General features: G+C 42.5%; 1 protein-coding gene across 3 annotated transcripts in view; it reads left to right on the forward strand.

Annotated features, from left to right (window-relative positions):
• Positions 1-19,939, forward strand: part of SNX14 (sorting nexin 14) — a 60,117-nt gene that overhangs the window by 38,566 nt on the left and 1,612 nt on the right. For all 3 annotated transcript variants that reach the window (XM_061989443.1, XM_061989444.1, XM_061989445.1), the window contains 11 exons: positions 2,428-2,629; positions 3,782-3,865; positions 3,998-4,098; positions 4,380-4,491; positions 7,116-7,156; positions 7,609-7,728; positions 14,124-14,247; positions 14,761-14,925; positions 16,405-16,500; positions 17,194-17,285; positions 17,426-17,482. In XM_061989443.1, the coding sequence (XP_061845427.1) occupies positions 2,428-2,629; positions 3,782-3,865; positions 3,998-4,098; positions 4,380-4,491; positions 7,116-7,156; positions 7,609-7,728; positions 14,124-14,247; positions 14,761-14,925; positions 16,405-16,500; positions 17,194-17,285; positions 17,426-17,482 (1,194 nt within the window). The remainder of the gene's footprint in view (positions 1-2,427; positions 2,630-3,781; positions 3,866-3,997; positions 4,099-4,379; positions 4,492-7,115; positions 7,157-7,608; positions 7,729-14,123; positions 14,248-14,760; positions 14,926-16,404; positions 16,501-17,193; positions 17,286-17,425; positions 17,483-19,939) is intronic.

Genomic DNA, 19,939 nt, shown 5'->3' on the forward strand with positions numbered 1-19,939 from the left:
TGCAAATATACAGTTAGTCAGCATGGATTATGAAGTGTTCATTTTGGCAGCTGATAGCTCAGCCCTCACAGGGTGAGGGGGAGAGTACAAATTGCACCCAGTTCCTATTATTCACCTGCTGAAACTGAGCTGTTGTTAACTTGGAGTTGCTGTCCTGAGATGTTGTTCTGCTGTTTCCATCCAGTGATAACTGGATAAACTGCTTAAAGCCTGGGGAAGGCTTTAGAATCACAGAATTGTTTGGGCTGGAATTGATTTTTAAGCTCATTGAGCCCAGCCTTTGTCCCAGCCCTATCAACCACTAGACCTTTTCCCTAAGTGCAACATCCACCCATCTCTGAAACACTTTCAGGGATGGTGACTCCAGCACCTCCCTGGGCAGCCCCTTCCAATGCCTGACAGCCCTTTCAGCAAAGAAATTCCTCCTCACATCCAGCCTGAACCTCCCCTGATGCAACATGAGGCCATTTCCTCTTGCTCTATTGCTTGTTCCTAGGGAGAACAGACCAACCCCTACCTCGCTACAACTTCCTTTCAGATAGCTGTAGAGAGCGAGAAGGTCTCCCCTGAGCCTTCTTTTCTCCACACTAAACAGCCCCACATCTCTCAGCCCTTCCTCATAGGAGATGTGCTCCAAATCCTTTCCTAGCTTGATACCCACCTCTGGATCCTCTCCGGCACCTCAATGTCCTTCTTGTAGAGAGGGGCCCAAAACTGGACACAGTGTTTGAGGTGCAGCCTCACCAAAGCTGAGTACAAGGGACTGATCACCTCCCTGCTCCTGCTGACAACACTGTTTCTGATCCAAGCCAGAATGCCCTTGGCCTTCTTGGCCCCCTAGGCACACTGCTGGCTCATGTTCAGACACTGTCAACCAACACTGCCAGGTCCCTCTCTGCTTTCCAGCCACTCCTCCCCAAGCCTGTAGAGCTTCTGAGGACCTTGTTGTGGCTCAAGTGCAGGTCCCAGCTCTTTGCCTTATTGGAAGTCCCCTCAGAGTTGCAGTGTTTCAGAAGCCCTTGCATCATGGCAGCAGGCTACATCAGATTCATACAACTTCCATTTTTTAGGGAAATAGGACTACTCTTCCACTTGCTTGCCTGTGTGAAAATACAAGAACTTCTCCAGCACATCTTCAGTGATGGCTGATGTCCCTACAAATTGTCCATTACACTTTATTTTTGAGTCCTATGTGTGTCTAAGCCCAGCCCTACCCTTCCTTCTCACAGACACCGTCTTGTCTCCTCATTTGCAAGAATAATTGTCATTCTGTAGGGAATTGCTCTTGTCTTTTTCTGGTGAAGATGAAAATCAGGTCAAGCACTGTTTGGATAAATAAATAGCTTTCCAAGAGAGGCTGTTGAAACTTGGATTTTTCAGTTTAGATAAAGTTAAGATAATCTTTCTGTTGTTTATGGTCCTAAAAGATTTGTAATGCTCACTTTGTCATTGCTGGGGACCTGAGAACTGTGGTGCTCGGGTGGTTCATTTCCTGTGGGCAGCTCAGCAGTGTCAGGAGCATAAAGTGGATGTTGGTGCTGGGTCTGCAGTTCAAGTTGGAATGGATTTCTTCAGCATTGACGTGGCACCACTTCTAAGGTCTGCTTGCATGTGGAAAAGTCAGCGTTATATTTTATGGCACAGAGTCTGATTTTATTAACTCCATGCACTGGAGCTGTCCTATGAGCAGCCAGCAAGGATTTGTATGTCCATGCTGGGGCATTAAGTCCCTGGTGCAACTATGTCTGGGAGTGTGATGCTGAAACTGGAGCTGATGGGGAATGCAGTAATGCTTACGATGTCTCTGCTTAAAATAGTTCTGCACTGCAGGAATCATTCAGTCCCAGTCATGGCCGTGTGGCACCTCGCAGAGCAACTCAGATTCACGTGTCCACAGCATACTGCATTGCCCTCAGCTGTGGGGTTGGGAGACCTGCTATATAGCTTGGTGCACTGCGGTGGCTTCTGCCTCTTGTGTTTACATAGCTTCTTGACCTGACCTAGTAAGCTCAAGTTTGGGTCCTAGTGTGCTGGAAAGTGTGGTGCAGCTGGATCTGCTGGACCCAAGCTATTTCCTGTAGCATTCAGTCTGTGTCTAAGGCATTCCTGTGATCTCCTTTAGCACTTTTCCCTCTCCTCTTTTCCCTCTTCTCTTTTTGTTTTTCCCTGAAGTTTAGTTAGTACTGTTAGTACTCCAGAAACATTCAGGTATCAAAACAGTTGCTAACTTCAAATTAATTTGCAGTGGATCTAAAAATACAAGTTCATCTACATGAAAGCTCTCATGAATGAGATATGGGGTTTTTGTTCTTTAATTACTTAGTGACACATACTTAAAGACTCAGTTTGTGGTGTATTATTGTATATGAGTTTTGCAAAGGTAGGCTGAAGCAATGAAAATAGAACTTGGCGATTGACTCTTTCCAGATTGAAGAAGGCGTTATGGTGATGGAAGATGATTCTCCTGAGGAGGTCATTAGTACCCCCAACACACCCCGTAACCTTGCTGCATGGAAAATTAGCATCCCGTATGTCGATTTCTTTGACGATCCCTCCTTGGAAAGAAAAGACAGAAAGGAGAGAATTCCTGTGTTCTGCATTGATGTTGAGAGAAATGATAGAAGGGCAGGTATGTCATTTAAAAATCAACTCAAAGTATTCTAACATGCTCTGTTCTGATAGCAATTGCAGTATGTTTTACATACTTCTGAGTGAGGAATAATTCTGAGGAAATCCGTTTGAGAGCTAAATGATCCCATTTCATACTTGCAAGTTGAGAACTTGACTCCCACTCACAAATGGGACGAAGTCTCCTTCCTTGGAGATCTTCAAGACCTGCCTGGACATGTTCCTATGCGACCTGATCTAGGTGACCCTGCTTCTGCAGGGGGTTTGGACTACATGATCTCTAAAGGTCCCTTCCAACCCTACCATTCTATGATTCTATGATAGATTCCATTTAGACTTCATGCCAAAGTTTGAGATTTTCTCTTTCCAAAAATACAGATCCTGTGAGTCTTGCTAATAAACACTTGGCATATTTTTCCCTCACTCACTCTGAACTTTGGACCAATGAGCAATAAATAGTTTCTTATGTAACCTTAAAGTATGGTTCTTAGGAAAGGAAAATGATCTGCTTGTTAAGAACCATCCTGGCTTGCAGCAGCACATCCATACTGACGTGGAAAATAGCATCATTCTAGGGCTGCAGACATTTCTACTAGACAAACTAATACTTCCACAGTAATCAGGAAGTGCTGAAGAGTTATTTAGTGATATCTTCCAGGAGGAAGAATGATGAAGATTCAAGCAGAGGATTCTATCCATCAAGTAGCATTTCTGTAAATCATAGTATCACAGAATGGTGGGGAGTGGAAGGGACCTTCAGACGTCATCTAGTCCAACCCCCCTGCTAAAGCAGGTCCCACCTAGATCAGGTCATTGAAAGTTTACAAATAGAGTTTAAGAACCTTAATATGTTCAACCCTAATGAATTTTGAAGTTATGCAAAGCTGCACTGTTTAGATTGTAGAGATCCCCTAAATGAGATGATAATCTCTGTGCTAGCACCATATCTGTCTGAGATGTGGATTTTAATTTAACACCTTAATTGCTTGGCTGGGATGTTTTGTTTTATTTATTTTACTGAAATGTGGGGAACTAATATCATTGAGGTTTTTCCTATAATAATCCAGCATACCTTTGCTAATGCTTGATTTGTATCTCAAGTGGCATAAAACCTGGTTTAATTTTAACATTGTTGTTGTTTTTTTTCCGCCAGTTGGGCATGAACCTGAACACTGGTCTGTCTACAGGAGGTATCTTGAATTTTATGTGCTTGAGTCAAAGCTAACGGAATTTCACGGTATGTTCTCCATCACCTGCAAAGCCACTTCCCCACAGCTATGGTTGTCATTCCTGTCAGTCCTGAGCTGAGCTTTAAAACAATGAAATCAGTGTCTGCTGCATTACTTAATCTCTTTGATGTCTTCATTAGGTACATTTCCTGATGCTCAGCTTCCCTCAAAGAGAATCATTGGCCCCAAGAACTATGAGTTCTTAAAATCTAAGAGAGAGGAATTTCAGGAATATCTGCAGGTATCAAACTTTTTGAGCAAGGAATATTCTTAAGGCTAATTATAGGAAACTAATAAAAGAATATCTACTATTTTATTCTGTTTCCAAGTAACTTGAGTTATAAAAAGGATTCAAGTGGGCAAATAAAACTTGTTAAAGTCTCATATGTCTGAAAACAGAAATCTTTTGCAAATTAAATTATCTATGGTAATATAAAGCTCTTTGAGTATCTTTTTGCTACAGAGAAATTGATTTTTAAAGGTTATTTTTAAAGTCCTTATTTCTTTCCTTCTGTCTCCAAGAAACTTCTGCAACACCCAGAATTAAGTAACAGCCAGCTTTTAGCTGACTTCCTGTCCCCTAATGGAGGAGAGACTCAGTTTCTTGACAAAATGTTGCCTGATGTGAATCTTGGTATGTAATATGCTAGTTGTTTATGCTGACGAATAGTGTTACTGTAAATACTGTGATTCATGATGGGATTAATGAAGAGCTAAGGATGGGGATGTGGGAAACAAAGAACTCTGCTCATCCACAGCCCTTAAGATTATGGCTCAGCAAGCAAAATACACTGATATATTTTCCTTGAAGAAGAGGGACATTTTGATATTATGGGAAAAAGGGTTTAAGTGGTTGCTTTTGAATCTTTGTGTCAGGAAGCAAGGGGATAAGATTTCTCTAACAAATTTCATAGGTCAAGAAAGACTTACGGTATTGTCAAGGGTCAAATCTGCACAAGCCAGTCATTGTTTACAGGTGTGATGGTATAGACAATTGCTAGAAATAAACTGCCTTTAGGTGTTAGTTGTTTAAAATCTGTTTATTTTAACCTGAAAACAGCAGTGTTTAATATTTCTGATATTAACTAGAACTCTTAGCATGAGCTACTTAACAGAATTTGAGGCAGTGGTGCATGTGATAAGAGCAGGCCCAATGGAAACTGGTAAATTGTTGCTGCTTAATGCAATAGTTGATAATAAGTACAAAAAGTAGACTGTGGTGTGACTTTACATCTTGGCAGCAATGTAGCTATCTCAGGATAGTGAGCCTGAGCTGGTAAGGTCAACCTCATGACTCTGGCTGATTCCCCAGACTCTGTGCTGCCATTCAGCGGGATCTCGGCTGGCTTGAGAGTTGGGCAGAGAGGAACCTCATGAGATTCAAAAAGGACAAGTGCACAGTCCTGCATCTGGGAAGGAACAGCCCCATGCACCAGGACAGGCTGGGGGTTGACCTGCTGGAGAGAAGCTCTGCAGAGAGACCTGGGAGTGCTGGTTGATAATAAGCTAAATATGAGCCAGCAATGTGCTCTCGTGGCCAAGAAGGCCAATGGCAGCCTGGGATACATCAAGAAGAGTGTGGGCAGCAGGTCAAGGGAGGTTCTTCTCCCCCTCTCCTCTGCCCTGGTGAGGCCTCATCTGGAGTCCTGTGTCCAGTTCTGGGCTTCCCCAGCTCAAGAGGGACAGGGAAGTGCTGGAGAGAGTCCAGCACAGGGCCACCAAGATGATCAGGGGACTGGAACATCTTTCATACAAGGAAAGGCTGCGGGAACTGGGGCTGTTCAGTCTGGAGAAGAGGAGACTGAGGGGAGATCTTATTAACATTTATAAATATCTAAAGGGTGGGTGTCAGGAGGTTGGGACATCCCTTTTTTCTATAGTAGCTAGCAACAGGACAAGGGGTAATGGGATGAAGCTGGAACACAAAAAGTTCCACTTAAACATAAGAAAAAACTATGTCAGTGTGAGGTGAGGGAGCCCTGGCACAGGCTGCCCAGAGGGGTTGTGGAGGCTCCTTCCTTGGAGGTCTTCAAGACCCACCTGGACATGTTCCTATGCGACCTCATCTAGGGGACCCTGCTTCTGCAGGGGAGTTGGACTAGATGATCTCTAAAGGTCCCTTCCAACCCCTACCATTCTACGATTCTATGATTCTGTGACCGTTCTGTCATTGTGTATTGTAGCACTTGTGTTTCTGGCACCGTGTCTGAGCTGTACCACTGCCCTTCTGCTTCTCCCAGTCATGGTGTGAACCTGCTGAGGTGGCCATTCCCTTACTGTGCTTACCAGGTTCTTGAATGAGATTTTGGTGGTCATCCTCCAGTTGAAGGGTTTGGTTTTGTTTCAGACCTCCCCTCTAGATCCAACTGTATGTTGTTAAAGCTTATAACTAGGATGTTTAATGTATTTCATATCTGAGACTCCGAGTCACTTCCATAAACATCATTTTAACAAGTCTTGGCATTTCAATGGGGCTTCTTTTTGTGAGCTATCTTGTCATTTGGCCATTGTACATACTTTTTGATGTAAGTTCCAAATTTAATGGTGTTTAGATTAAAAAGATACTGTAAACATAGAGCTTAAAATGAAACTAGTCCTAGGCACTTTCATTTTCCAGCAATCAGAGTTACTATTCTGTATCCTGATAGCCTTAATAGGACAGAAGAGATGATTTCTAAGACCAGAGCTGTAGCCTGACCAATTTACTCACCAGTATTTTCTAGACTGGATCCTTCCAGAGTCTCTCAAGATCAGCTGATCTTTTCAGAGAAAAGGGGAGAATCTCAGCTTTTGTGATTTCTCTTGTGCTAAGTGTTTATGAAGGATGCAATAGTTAAATGCAGAAGATTTGTGCCTGTGCTGGTGTCATACAGTACTACTGTTCTAGTGCTATAGCTCTTTGTCTGAGGCCCTAGGAAAATGACAAAAGCAGACCTGGAGTACTTTACTGTATATATTAAAAAGCATTCAGGTAGTCATCTGTATACTGCTCATATTTTAAGTATCTTTTCTTGAAAAGTACTTAGCACTATTACAAGCCACATATGTGGAAGACTTTATTTTCATGGCTTTTTGTAAATAAGAGAATATAAATAATCCAATCATAGATAATAATATAAAAAATACAGATTTTCCAACCTGTTGTATTTCTAAATTCAATACTAGAGGAGGAGTACAGAAAATGGAGCTGAGCAAAATGTATTTTATATCAAGCAGTCATAACAAAGTTTCTGTTTGTTTGTTTGTTTCTAAATATAGGTAAAATTATAAAATCTGTTCCAGGAAAGCTGATGAAGGAGGTGAGTGGCTCTCCCAGGTTGACAGCGTTTTCACTTTCATAGCTAATTTAATCACTTTTTTTCTGTTGTATCCAGTGAGAGGATAAGGGGTAATGGGATGAAGCTGGGACACAAAAAGTTCCATTTAAACATAAGAAAAAACTGTTTCACTGTAAAGGTGAGGGAGCCCTGGCACAGGCTGCCCAGGGAGGGTGTGGAGACTCCTTCCTTGGAAGTCTTCAAGACCTGCCTGGACATGTTCCTATGCGACCTGATCTAGGTGGACCTGCTTTAGCAGAGGGGTTGGACTAGATGATCTCTAAAGGTCCCTTCCAACCCCTACCATTCTGTGATTCTGTGATAATTTTACATACCTACTTAATTACAGACTAGTGAAAATTTTGTTTGGAAACTCAACAATCTAGTTTTCTTGTTGTAATTTTGCAAGTGACACCTTACTCATCTTATTTCAGAAAGGTCAGCATTTGGAGCCATTCATCATGAATTTTATCAACTCCTGTGAATCTCCCAAGCCTAAACCATGCAGGCCTGAACTCACCATTTTGAGTCCCACCTCTGAAAACAACAAAAAGGTACAGTAAGTCATCTTCCTTCCCCACCTTACAAGAGTGGGGAAAATTGACCATACTCTGAAAATGTAAAGAATAAACAGAAAAAAACCCATAATATGACAGATCACCTATTTTGTGTTGTCTTCTCACACATGAGGGAAATAGTAGTGCAGAGAGTTTTATTGTCTTCTGTCTTGTAAATATATTAGTCTGAGGAGCGTAGGGGTTTTGGTTTTGGCATTTTCTTTTGGTTCATATAAGTTTTGGCAATAAAGGTACAGAGTGGAGAGCCTGGGAAGTACAGAGACAAAGAGGGCAAGCAAAGAAGTAAGATAGGAAGTGTTCTAATGCCATGAGAGATGTCTTCTTTGAAAGAAATCTGTTTTGTTATGGATAGCCATTTGCTGTAAATGGATGGAAAGTTTCAGACTTCAGTATATCTCCTGCAGAGCTATGGTGGTTGTTATTATTTAATGATAGTCACTGAAGACACTTTGCCTTGGGGGATGCTGCAAGACAGTTCTATGATTAGAGACTCGGCATTGGTGTACTGGACTCAGTGTTACACTACCAGTTTTGACCAGCAGAGGAGTATATGCATATGTGCTGACTGCTTTCTCACTCATTTCCCACCCAGCCGTTTAGCCAGAGCACAGACACTTGCTCACATCACTGAAATTCTTAGAGATCTGACATCCCAGGTTGTGCTGTGTCTCCTCGTGCACATTATGAAATTCATCCCAGTTTGGGATTTGTTGGGGTGCTTATGTCTTCTTTATAGGACAGTTTTGTCTTTCTCATCACATGTTTGGGAAAAGCTTTATGCCAGGTACTAAGACACTGCATCATTTTCATCTTGCCACTTGTTGGACTTGATTTGTAAGAAACGGTGCTTTGATCTGCCAAGCAGTTTTATTTCAGGTCAGTGATGCTTTTTGGAAGCAAACCTCTCAATCTTCTCTGCTTATCACATTTTCTCTAGTGGTAGGGAGCTCTCTTACAACTCATTAACTGAATCTATTTCACGTGAAACTAAGCTGGAAAATGCTGTCTAGGAATGCAGGAACCAAAGGGCCTTTAGTCCAAAGGACAGACCAAAAGCTAGACTGAAGTAACACCCTTCACACCTGGCATCAGTGTCAGTTGTCAGTTCTACAGTTCTGCTCTTGTGCAATCTGACATCCTCACAAAGCTGTAAGCACTGTGCCATAGCCTGGAACCCCTGCCTCAGATTGTGCCAGGGAAGATTCAGGCCGAGGAGGAATTTCTTTGCTGACAGGGTTGTCAGGCATTAGAAGGCGCTGCCCAGGGAGATACTGGAGTCACTGTCCCTGGAGGGGTTTCAGAGATGGGTGGATGTTGCACTGAAGGAAATGGTCTAGTGGTTGATAGGGCTGCACTGGATGAGCTTAAAGATCTCTTCCAGCTGAAGTTCTATTGAAAATCTCTCTCAGATTCTATGACTCTATGCCAGGCTTGCCTGAGCTCCTTGTGTGGAGTCAATGAGGTGAGCTGAGGAAGACAGAAGGTTAGCACTTTCTGAGCACCCATCTGTGAGAGGAGCTTGTTATCTCTCAGCAAGAGAGTTCTTCAACACAGATTTTTTTTGGTTAATGATGGCGTGAATTTCCAGCTGCTGAGTGTATTGCCCCAGGGTTCCCACACACCTTGTCTGATACAGATCTCTTTAATATCTGCTGGGTACAATAGGTGTTCCCCTGCCTTTGTACTGCCAACTCTATTGCCTTTAACGAGGTACACCCATTGTAACTCCATTGACGAGCTGAGTAAGAAATGCCTGAGGGTGTCAGGGCAGGTGATAGCTTGAGTTCAGTCAGAAATGTGCCTACTTCTCCAGAAGATTTTCTGCATGCTGCTTCCTTTTGAATATTCTGGGCATGTGTGTTTTTAAATATTGGTGGAAAGACTTCTAGTTAAAAATACATACTGAATGTGGATAGTCAACCTTAGTACACCCAAGTAAAATGCATTTTAGGCTATATCAGATTGACTAGATTGAAACAGTTACTGACCTCGCTGGATGAACAAAGAAGGAAAGAAAAAAACCCTGCTACCCCCATCCTAGAGGCACCAGCAGAATTTCTGCCTTTCCCAGTTGTGTTTCTCTTCTGAAAGTCTGTAAGCAGTCTGATCATCTTCCAAACATCCTTTTGTCAGAGTTGCTAGAATAGGTCAGGACTTCTCAGATGATGCAGATTTTGCAAGATATGCGTGCAAAGACATTGTTCTGCTGGCTCATGATGACCTGCCAATAGCATTAAGTGGGACTTTTTGTGTTCCAACTTTTGTCCATTACACCTAGTGCTATCACTGGACACTTTTAAAATACTTGTAAGTATTAATGAGGTCTACCCTCAGTCTCCTCCAGGCTGAACAGTCCCAGATCCTGCCGCATTTCCTCATAAGGAAGATGTTCCATTCCCCTGATCATCTTGGTGGCCCTGTGCTGGCCTCTCTCCAGCAGTTCCCTGTCCCTCTTGAGCTGAGGAGCCCAGAACTGGACACAGGTCTCCAGATGAGACTTCACCAGGTCAGAGGAGAGGGAGAGCAGAACCTCCGTCCACCTACTGGCTACACTCTTATTGATGCACCCCAGGATGCCATTGGCCTTCTTGGCCACAACGGCACATTGCTGGCTCATGGTTAGTTTATTGTCAACCAGCACTCCCAGGTCTCTCTCTGCAGAGCTGCTCTCCAGCAGGTCAATCCCCAGCCTGTACTGGTGCATGGGGTTGTTCCTTCCCAGGTACAGGACTCTGCACTTGTCAATCTTGAACCTCATGAGGTTCCTCTCTACCTAACTCTCAAAAACCTGCTTTTGGAAGCCAGCAGTACAATGTCTGTGTAAGCATAGTTATTTGGAGGAAGACAGGATTGCTTTTCAATGGACTGACTAATATACATCAGACACTGTATACTTTTTTTCTTCTAAGAGTTTTGGTAGAGTAATCTGTACTTTGCAGATGAGCAGGAACAAAAGTGGAGAGGTTCACACCTCCTCATGTGGGTGTTGATCGTAATCTATTTGGACATAGCTGCTTACACACTCATTAGCTGTTGAGTAATTTTCTTTTCTCTGTTAGTTACTTCCTGTAAGCATTCATACTTATTTTTCTATCATTTCCCATTGAGGTGCATTGGATAGCCTATTGTACAAGAGATCATTTTGGTATTTGTCTTTAACTTTTGCTTCAGGAGCTTGGCTCCCATTATTAACCAGTACTAATGCCTGGAATTTCCCCATTTAAATCCTTTTTGAAATATTTCATGATTATAATCACAGTTTAGTCTTAAAGATATTAATGATCACGTTGGAGTTTGTGTTGCTTCTTTTTAGTCTAATTACAACTGTGAGCATTATGTCACATCTCAGATGTTAAAATGAGCAGAAACACTTAATGACACAATCCTGTGCTTATCTGAATTGTGAATATAATCTCAACCTTGATGTTAAATATCCAATTGTGTGCTTTTCACTTGGCTTTCCTCTGAGCCAAGGTTCTGGAAAGTACAAAACACCTAAATAGAGATGTAACGCCACTTTGTTATGTATGGCTGCTGCATCCCTCAGTCGTGAATTGCTGATGACTGTAAAATAACACACTTGTACTAGAGCAGTGCAAAGTATATACTTCATCAAAACTACTCATTGGCTCAGTAATCTTGACATGAATTGATCTGTTGTTGCTTTCTGAAATGCCATGTGCAAGAGTCTTAAGGTTTCAAAGCTTGATAGTGATCAAGGGACCGTTAGGTTCAGGGTGCAAGACAGATTATCCATGTGCAGAAGTACATGGCCTAACATGGCCTTGACGGGGTTTTTCATAGAATCATAGAATGGCAGGGGTTGGAAGGGACCTTTAGAGATTATCTAGTCCAACCCCCCTGCAGAAGCAGGGTCACCTAGATCAGGTCGCATACAAATCACCTACCAGGCTGCTGTTAATGATTGAGTTTGGCCCATACACCCTCCTCTGAACCTATACCTACATTGCACAATGGGCTACTTTGAGTTCACAGAATCATGGAGTCTCAAGAGCTGGAAGGGACCTCAAAAAAATCATCTGGTCCAACCCCCCTGCCAAAGCAGGCCCACCTACAGTAGGTCACACAGGAACTCTTGCAGCTGGGTTTGAATGTCTCCAGAGAAGGAGACTCCACAACCCATCTGGGCAGCCTGTCCCAGTGCTCCCTCACCTGAACAGGGAAGAAATTCTTCCTTGTTTTTCTTTGGAACTTCTTGTGTTCCAGTTTGTATCCATTGCCCTTGTCCTGTCATTGGACATCACTGAGAACAGCCTGGCTCCATCCTCCTGACTTGGCTCAGTATGTATCACCTCTGTCAGGTTATGGGGTGTAGCTAAAAGAGTAAGTGAAGTTCTTGTTTAAGTTAAATAATTCAACTACGCTTTTCCCAGTGCTGTGGTTTCACTTTTAAGGAGGATATACACTTCAGTTTACACAGGGGTTTTTAAACAACATGCCAGGGATGCTTTCCTACAGTAGGTGTGAATAAATGTGTTCTCTTGGGGTTTGTTGCTTTCCTGGATACCAGCCACCCACCACCGTGGTAACCAGATTTGCTCTTTCATGTAATTTATGTCATACCTTGGTGATGTTTAGGTTGAGTGAACTTTGTGAGGGTAATGCCAAGCAGTTCAGCACTGAACAAAAGAGAGAGCCTAAAGGATGAGTCAAAACCCGAGTCTTGCCAGATTCCCTGTTGTCATTTTTCCTCGTGGTGCGGAGAATTCTGTTTGTAGACTTGCATATTTTCAGGCAGTGGTTTGTGTTTTATGACCTTTTTTATTTCAGGGAGAATTGCTCTGGAGAAGGTGCAAATTTACACATATAAGCAAATTGCTTCCCATCCCTTGGAACTATTTTTAATTTGGAAGTGGTACAGGAAAATTGTGTCAGTAGCAATCATCTCAACCCAGGCAACTACTATAATTACCTTCCATTTGCTTCCAGTTCTGGGATATTATTTTTTAGAAGCTTGGCATAAACTTTTGAACTTTCATTTGATACCACAGGGTATTTTGCATAAATTATTTTGATGGTGAGAGAATTTAAAATAAACTGTTAATGGTGGTTGCTAGGTACTGTTAAATGTGGAGGGCCTCAGGGTTTGGACAACTCCTCCTTTCCAGCTGCTGGAGCCCATGGACTTGGGTGTGGGGATGAGTACTGCTCAGGTGGTACGGGACTCTTTATGGGATGCAGGGAAGAGCCTCCTGGCATTTTACAAGTGTTATGGTGATATTTTTGGGGGAAGAACCAAGGACAAGGCAATGAAAAGAATGTGGTGGTGGTGGGAAATGGGAAAATAGAAAGATAAAGGAATAAAGCTGGAAATGGGATAAATGGAATCTGGAATATTGTGTCCAGTTCTGAGCCCCTCAGTTCAAGATGCACAGGGAGCTGCTGGAGAGGGTTCAGCACAGGGCCACAAAGATGATGGAGTGGAGCATCTCCCTTCTGATGAAAGGCTGAGGGAGTTGGAGCTCTTCAGCTTGGAGGACACTGAGGAGTGACCTTATTCATGTTTACAAATACATAAAGGGTGAGTGTCAGGAGGATGGAGCCAGGCTGTTCTCAGTGATGGCCAATGAACAAGGGGCAATGGCTACAAACTGGAACATAAGAGGTTCCAAAGAAACATAAGAGAAGACTTCTTCCCTGTTCAGGTGAGGGAGCACTGGAAGGGGCTGCCCAGATGGGTTGTGGAGTCTCCTTCTCTGGACACATCCAAGCCCACTTGGACAAGTTCCTGTGTGACCTACTCTAGGTGGTCCTGCTCTGGCAGAGGAGCTGAACTGGATGATCTTTTGGGGTCCCTTCCAGCCCTGGAGACTCTGAATGAAAATTAATAATCACACTGGCAAAGGGAAAAGGGTTTTCTCTGTGTAAAAAGTTGGGAATTTTGTCCAGAAACTGTTGTATTTATTTCAAAATGGAAGCCAACAGAAAATCTGAGGAACACTAGTATGTTGTAGGGTTCTCCAGTGATTTAAGGCTGACAAACTCCATATCCTTCATGTCCTTCATCAACAGAATAAGGTGCACCAAAGTAATCAAAAGTCTGTGATAAAAGTCTAGATGTGTGAAGACATTGGGAGCAAAAGGACTCATGAATTAATGTCTGTCTTGCTTTGCTGATTTGTTATGAGTTACAGGTATTTTGGTGGTTGGATACATTTGGCAACACCTGACATGCTTTTTCTTTTTTTCCCCCCATGTTGGAAAGTGAAGAGTTAAAGAGAAATGATCAATTCTTTGAAAGCTCTGGGGGGGGAAAAATGAACAACCTGTAATTATAAAACCCCAGAGAGCAGCTGGCTCTCCTTTTGCCTTTGAATGCAATGTTTTGTGCCTTATGTTTCTGTTTTTAGCTCTTCAACGATTTGTTCAAGAATAACGCAAACCGCTCGGAGAACACAGAGAGGCGACAGAACCAGAACTACTTCATGGAAATGATGAACGTGGAAGGGGTCTATGACTACTTAATGTTTGTTGGTAAGAAGTGATTTCTCTTGATTATTCTTACACTTCATGCCAAATATGAAGCTGAGGCCCTTTGGTAAGCAATATAAGTGTTATTGTAGTGCTTACGTATAATTCAGCACTTGCAAGCTTAACAACACACAACTCCAGAGCAAAGTCGTTCTTTGGAAGGCTTTATTGCTGTGCTAAAATACCATAATTTATTATTAGTTATTGCTCAGTTCCTCTGTTATATCTCGTTCTTTTTGCATCTCAGAGAATGAGCTTATGGGAGTAAGTCCCTTCCCTTCTCTGACGTGCTTAGGCTGCTTGTACGTTCTAGGAACTAATTAATAACGATAGCTAAAGGAAGTGTTTGATAAGCAATCTGGACAATACTGATATTTTTTCAATGTCACACTAATAAAACCAAACTATTATATACCTATTTGCCATCTTTTGTTTTTTCCTTTCTTTTGAATAAGTAATTCCTTTACCATCAGTGTTGACAGAACATTAGCAACGTGTGCTGCTGTAACTTTGCAGGTAGGGTGGTTTTCCACATACCTGACTGGCTGCATCATCTCTTGATGGGGGGAAGAATTCTCTTCAAAAACACACTGGAACTCTACACAGACTATTACTTGCATTGTAAGCTGGAACAGCTCTTCCAGGAGCACCGGTTGGTTTCTCTGATAACACTGCTGAGAGGTTAGTTAAGAGTTATATCTTTGGTGTGAAAGTACTGCTTTAGTTTGATACTTGAGATCCCTTCTGTGAAGTTTCCAAATACTAATAGTCTGCAATGCTTGACAAGTGCTTGGTGGAATTTTCAAAATCAAGTGGTCTTGTAAAAAGATTCCAAAAGCTGAAAGGTGTCAGGTAGGCCACATTGACTGTCAGTGGTGACTACAGCCAGAAGTGTTATGAATGGGAGTTTGCAGTCTTTAAATTACCTTTTACTTGCCTACTACAGTACTCCAGGTGAGGCCTCATTTGGAGTCCTGTGTCCAGTTCTGGGCTTCCCAGCTCAGGAGGGACAGAGAACTGCTGGAGAGAGTCCAGCACGGGGCCACCAAGATGATCAGGGAACTGGAACATTGTTATGAGGAAAGGCTGCAGGAACCGGGGCTGTTTAGTCTGGAGAAGAGGAGACTAAGGGGAGATCTTATTAATAAATAAATACCTAAGTGGTGGGTATCAGGAGGTTTGGACATCCCTTTTTTCAATGGTATCTAGCAACAGGACAAGGGGTAATGGGATGAAGCTGGAACACAGAAAGTTCCATTTAAACGTAATAAAAAACTGTGTCAGTGTTGAGGTGAGGGAGCCCTGGCACAGGGTGTGGAGGCTCCTTCTCTGAAGGTCTTCAAGACCCACCTGGACGTGTTCCTGTGTGACCTAATCAAAGTGGACCTTCTTTGGCAGGGGGTTGAACTAGATGATCTCTAAATATCCCTTCCAACCCCTACCATTCTATGATTCTATGATACATCCCAGTGCATTGTTAATTATTTTGTTCTCTTTGTTATGGTGGGCTTTTGAGAGGACTTGAGAGTTCTTGACCTTCAAATAAGGGAAAGGGAGAGAGGTTAAAAAAAATTGCCTCACAGCTCTAGAGAAGTATTATCTGACTACATTCTGATCTAAACAACACATCTGGGCAAAGCTCTGGAGTCAAGAAAGCTCTACCCTTACCAAGCCAGACAAAAAAGGAAAGGAGTAAATCTTTCAGAGCCTAGAACCAAAACTGAGTACCTAATATTTCTGATGAGCAGCAATTCTTGTTTTGTCAGTCACAGGTAGATCTGAAATTGTTTACAGTTCCAGGCAGTGTTTTGGCACAAGGTATAAATACTGCTTATACTTTCGAAAATATAAAGAAAATTGTAAGTAAAGGAAGCACAACTAACCTAAAGTAGAGCCAATCCAAACTCAGAAGATAATGCTTTAAAAATTGAAAAGAATGGAAAGAAATTGGCAAAATATTACTGTCCTCCACACAGGTGGAATATTCTGGATCCAACCAGGCTAATGTAAGCATGTTAAACTCTTAGCTGGCAAGGTTACAGTTCCCTTCCAGTCAAGATCATTCAGAAAAGATGATCAACTTGGAAGCCCTAATCCAACCCACATTTTCTGTATCAGTGATGCCTAAAGCTGTTCCTTTCCCTTGTGTGTTTACTGCAGATGCTGTGTTCTGTGAGAACACTGAGCCACGCTCTCTCCAGGATAAACAGAAGCGAGCAAAGCAGACTTTTGAAGAAATGATGAAATACATTCCAGGTTCTCTCTTTCATGACTCTATATAAAGTGTGGTTAATTGCTCAGGCAGGTACATAACCCAAATAGAGTTGCACTAGTTTTCCAAATTAAATCATACTTATGCTGCTGAGATTTGACTGGAACACAAGGGGTGTAAAAAAACACCCAGGAGTTCAGTTTCATCACTTCAGTGTTGCTGACTGAGGTTGTGGCATAGTGATTACTAAAGGTATGATGGAAATCAAGAGCTTTACAAGCATACTTATTACCATAATTTCTTCATCTTCAGAATGTCCCTATGGTATTTATTTTATCCAGATGAAAACTGGGTTAAAAAGTTCACAAAGCCAGAAGAGAAACCTGAGCTCTCCTTACACTATATAAACAAGGGAAGAGGAGCCCGTTTGTTGGCTTATTAAAAATGTTAATTAAAACAATTTCAGCTTGTGGTTTATTAAACAATGCATTAGGAGAACACATTGATATTATAAAAAGTGTAATAATTACTTAGGTTTGCAGCCCTAAAGGAAAGGGGGGAAAAAAGGGGGAGCCAAAGGAGTGTTTCTTTTTCAACGAACTGCTTCAGAGAGAGACAAAATTTTAACTCTTGCTTTTTAATGTAAGCTTTTTTTTTTAATTATAGGAGTTCTGCACCCACATCATGTAGTGGTTTTGCAGTGCTGCTTAATATTTTGTTGTTGGTATCTGCTCTAGATTTAATAGGCAAGTGCATTGGGGAGGAGGCTAAATACGAAGGCATCAGGCTTCTGTTTGATGGGATGCAGCAGCCAGTGCTCAACAAACAGGTAACAACTAAGAAACTTATCTTTTGGCACAGAATTTCCCAGAGTGAATGTGTGGCTCTAGCAGAGGATTGAGCTCTAATTCAGTTAAAGAGCAGTAGTGTTGCCTTGCAATGTTCTTCATTGTCTTTATTTCCTTTCAGTTAACTTACGTTCTGCTGGACATTGGGATTCAGGAACTCTTCCCAGAGCTGAGTAAGGTATGTGCTGTCATTGTTCAAGAGCTGCAGAGTTATATGATTCATCATTCTATGATTCTACTTCTTCAAGCTGCCAGGGGGTCAGGCCATTGGTGCAGTTTTGCTGTTGTTCTCTTATACTGATTTTAAGTTTTAGGGAAAATCTGCGTTTTACAGGTGTGTGGAAACTATCAACATCTGCTGTATTTACATTTGTGATAATTAGCTCTTTCCAAATCAGTTTAGACTCATGCAGCATGTCTGAGCTGCCTTTCAGATTTGGACAGAACAATCAGCAGTTCAGATCTCTTGAGATTTCTTTTTGATTGGTTGACTCCACTCTATTTCATGCATTTCCCAATTTAGGGAGTAAATTCTGCATGCAAAGCTCAGGTTGAACCTCATTTTTGCTTGAGAGTATTTGACAGGAGGGTTTCTTACTTCTCCTTTAGTCCCTGCAACATTAACTCTTAACCATCCAGATAAAGGAGAAAGAATTTGCACAGCACAAAATGCTACAGAAATGCAAGTCACACAGTTTGTCATCCACTTGGTATTGGTACTTCTGTATTTAAAACCTTCACAGAGTTTTACATAGTTATTTTATGCTTTGGCCTTCATGGTAAGCAGGAGATATTAGCTAATTGGGTTGAGATAAAGACAAACCAAATAAACTCCTCCTTATGGTAGATAAGTTCATTGCATGAGCCTTGTGTCCTGAGAACTGCAGAGCTGGTCCTGATTAGTTTTGCACAATGACCAGAGCCAAACATAGCTGTCAGAACAAGCTTAGGGCACCTCCTATGATCTTCACTGAAATGAGGCCAGCTTAGCAGGTCTAACCTACTCTGTGCATCAGCTCTGTCTCCTTCATGTCAGTCTTCAAACACTTGAAAACAAAAGACCCAGCTGACCAAGGGAATAAGGAAGTAGCTGGGAGACTTGTGTGCTGCAAAAAAGCCCCTTGACTTAGCTCTGCTGTTTTACTCTGCTGAAATGGTTTTGTATCCCAGTAGATAATAAGACATATAGGAACACTGATCTGTCTTCAGCTGATGCTGCAAAGGAGTTTGTGTATTAAGCATTTAAGTAGTCTTTAAAGCACTGGCCAGGCCCAGAGGGGGATGGTCAGTGGAATGAAGTATAGTTAGGGACCAGTAACTAAGGAGTTATCCCAGGGGTCAATTATGGATCCAGTCCTGTTTAACATCTTCATTAGTGATCAGGATGATGAGGCAGAGTGCAAGACTGCTGATGACACAGAACTGGGAGGAGTGGCTGGTACACTAGAGGGTTGTGCTGCTGTCCAGAAGGACCTGGGCAAGCTGGAGAAATGAACTGACAAGAAACCTCATGAAGTTGAGCTTGGGAAGTGCAAAGTCCTGTCTTTGAGGAGGAATAACCCCAGGCACAAGGATGACTGGGCACTGGCTTGGGTGGCCACCCAGGGAGGTTGTGGAGTGTCCATCATCAGACATATTCAGGAGCCATCAGGGCATTGTCCTGGGCAACTGTAGGTGACCCTGCTTGAGCTTTGGACCAGATGATCTCCAGAGGCACCTTCAAATCCCAGCCATGCTGTGATTCCATAACATTTCATGAGGCAAAATATATTTTCTTCAAAAATCAAGATAAGATTAATTGAAACCAAGATTGTAGTTTGTACAAGTTCTTAATGTGTCCTTTTCATAGAGTCATAGAATGGTGGGGGTTGGAAGGGACCTTTAGAGATCATCTAGTCCAACCCCCCTGCAGAAGCAGGTCCACCTAAATCAGGTCACATAGGAATGTGTCCAAGTGGGTCTTGAAGACCTCCAAGGAAGGAGCCTCCACACCCTCCCTGGGCAGCCTTTTGTTCAGTGTAACTGTGACACTGCCCAAGGTGGTCCAGAAAACCACCTGCTGAGGCGGGGCCTTGAATGCTGCCTGTGGTCATAGTGCAACAGCAGAGCTGAGGCTCCTCCATCCCCTGTGCCTAAAGCTGACGGGAGCAGAGTGAGGGAATTCACTGGCCTGGACTTCAGTAGAGGAAAGGAAGAGAATCATGAAGTTGTTACAGTTGGAAGAGACTTTTAAGATCATTGAGTCCAACCACTCACCTCACAGTGCCAAGCCCATCACTAAACCACATCCCTCAGCACCTCGTCTATGTGTCTTTTGCATATCTCTAGGGATGGTGACTCCAGCACCTCCCTGGGCAGCCCCTTCCGATGTTTAACAACCCTCTCAGTGAAAAAGTTCTTCTTAATATCCAATCTAAACCTCCCCTGGTGCAATTTGAGCCCATTTCCTTGTATCCTACTATTTGTTACTGGAGAATAGATTGACCTCCACCTCACTATGACTCTCCTTCAGACAGTTATAGAGAGTGATCATGTCTCCTCTCAGCCTCCTCTTTTCTAGGCTAAACATAAAGGAGGAACTTCAGTTGTTTTCCTCTTTTGGATGTCTTGGGAGTACCTCAGAATGAGGTGCTGC

This window comes from Colius striatus, chromosome 2 (genome assembly GCF_028858725.1).
Source record: "Colius striatus isolate bColStr4 chromosome 2, bColStr4.1.hap1, whole genome shotgun sequence".
Classification (NCBI taxonomy): domain Eukaryota; kingdom Metazoa; phylum Chordata; class Aves; order Coliiformes; family Coliidae; genus Colius; species Colius striatus.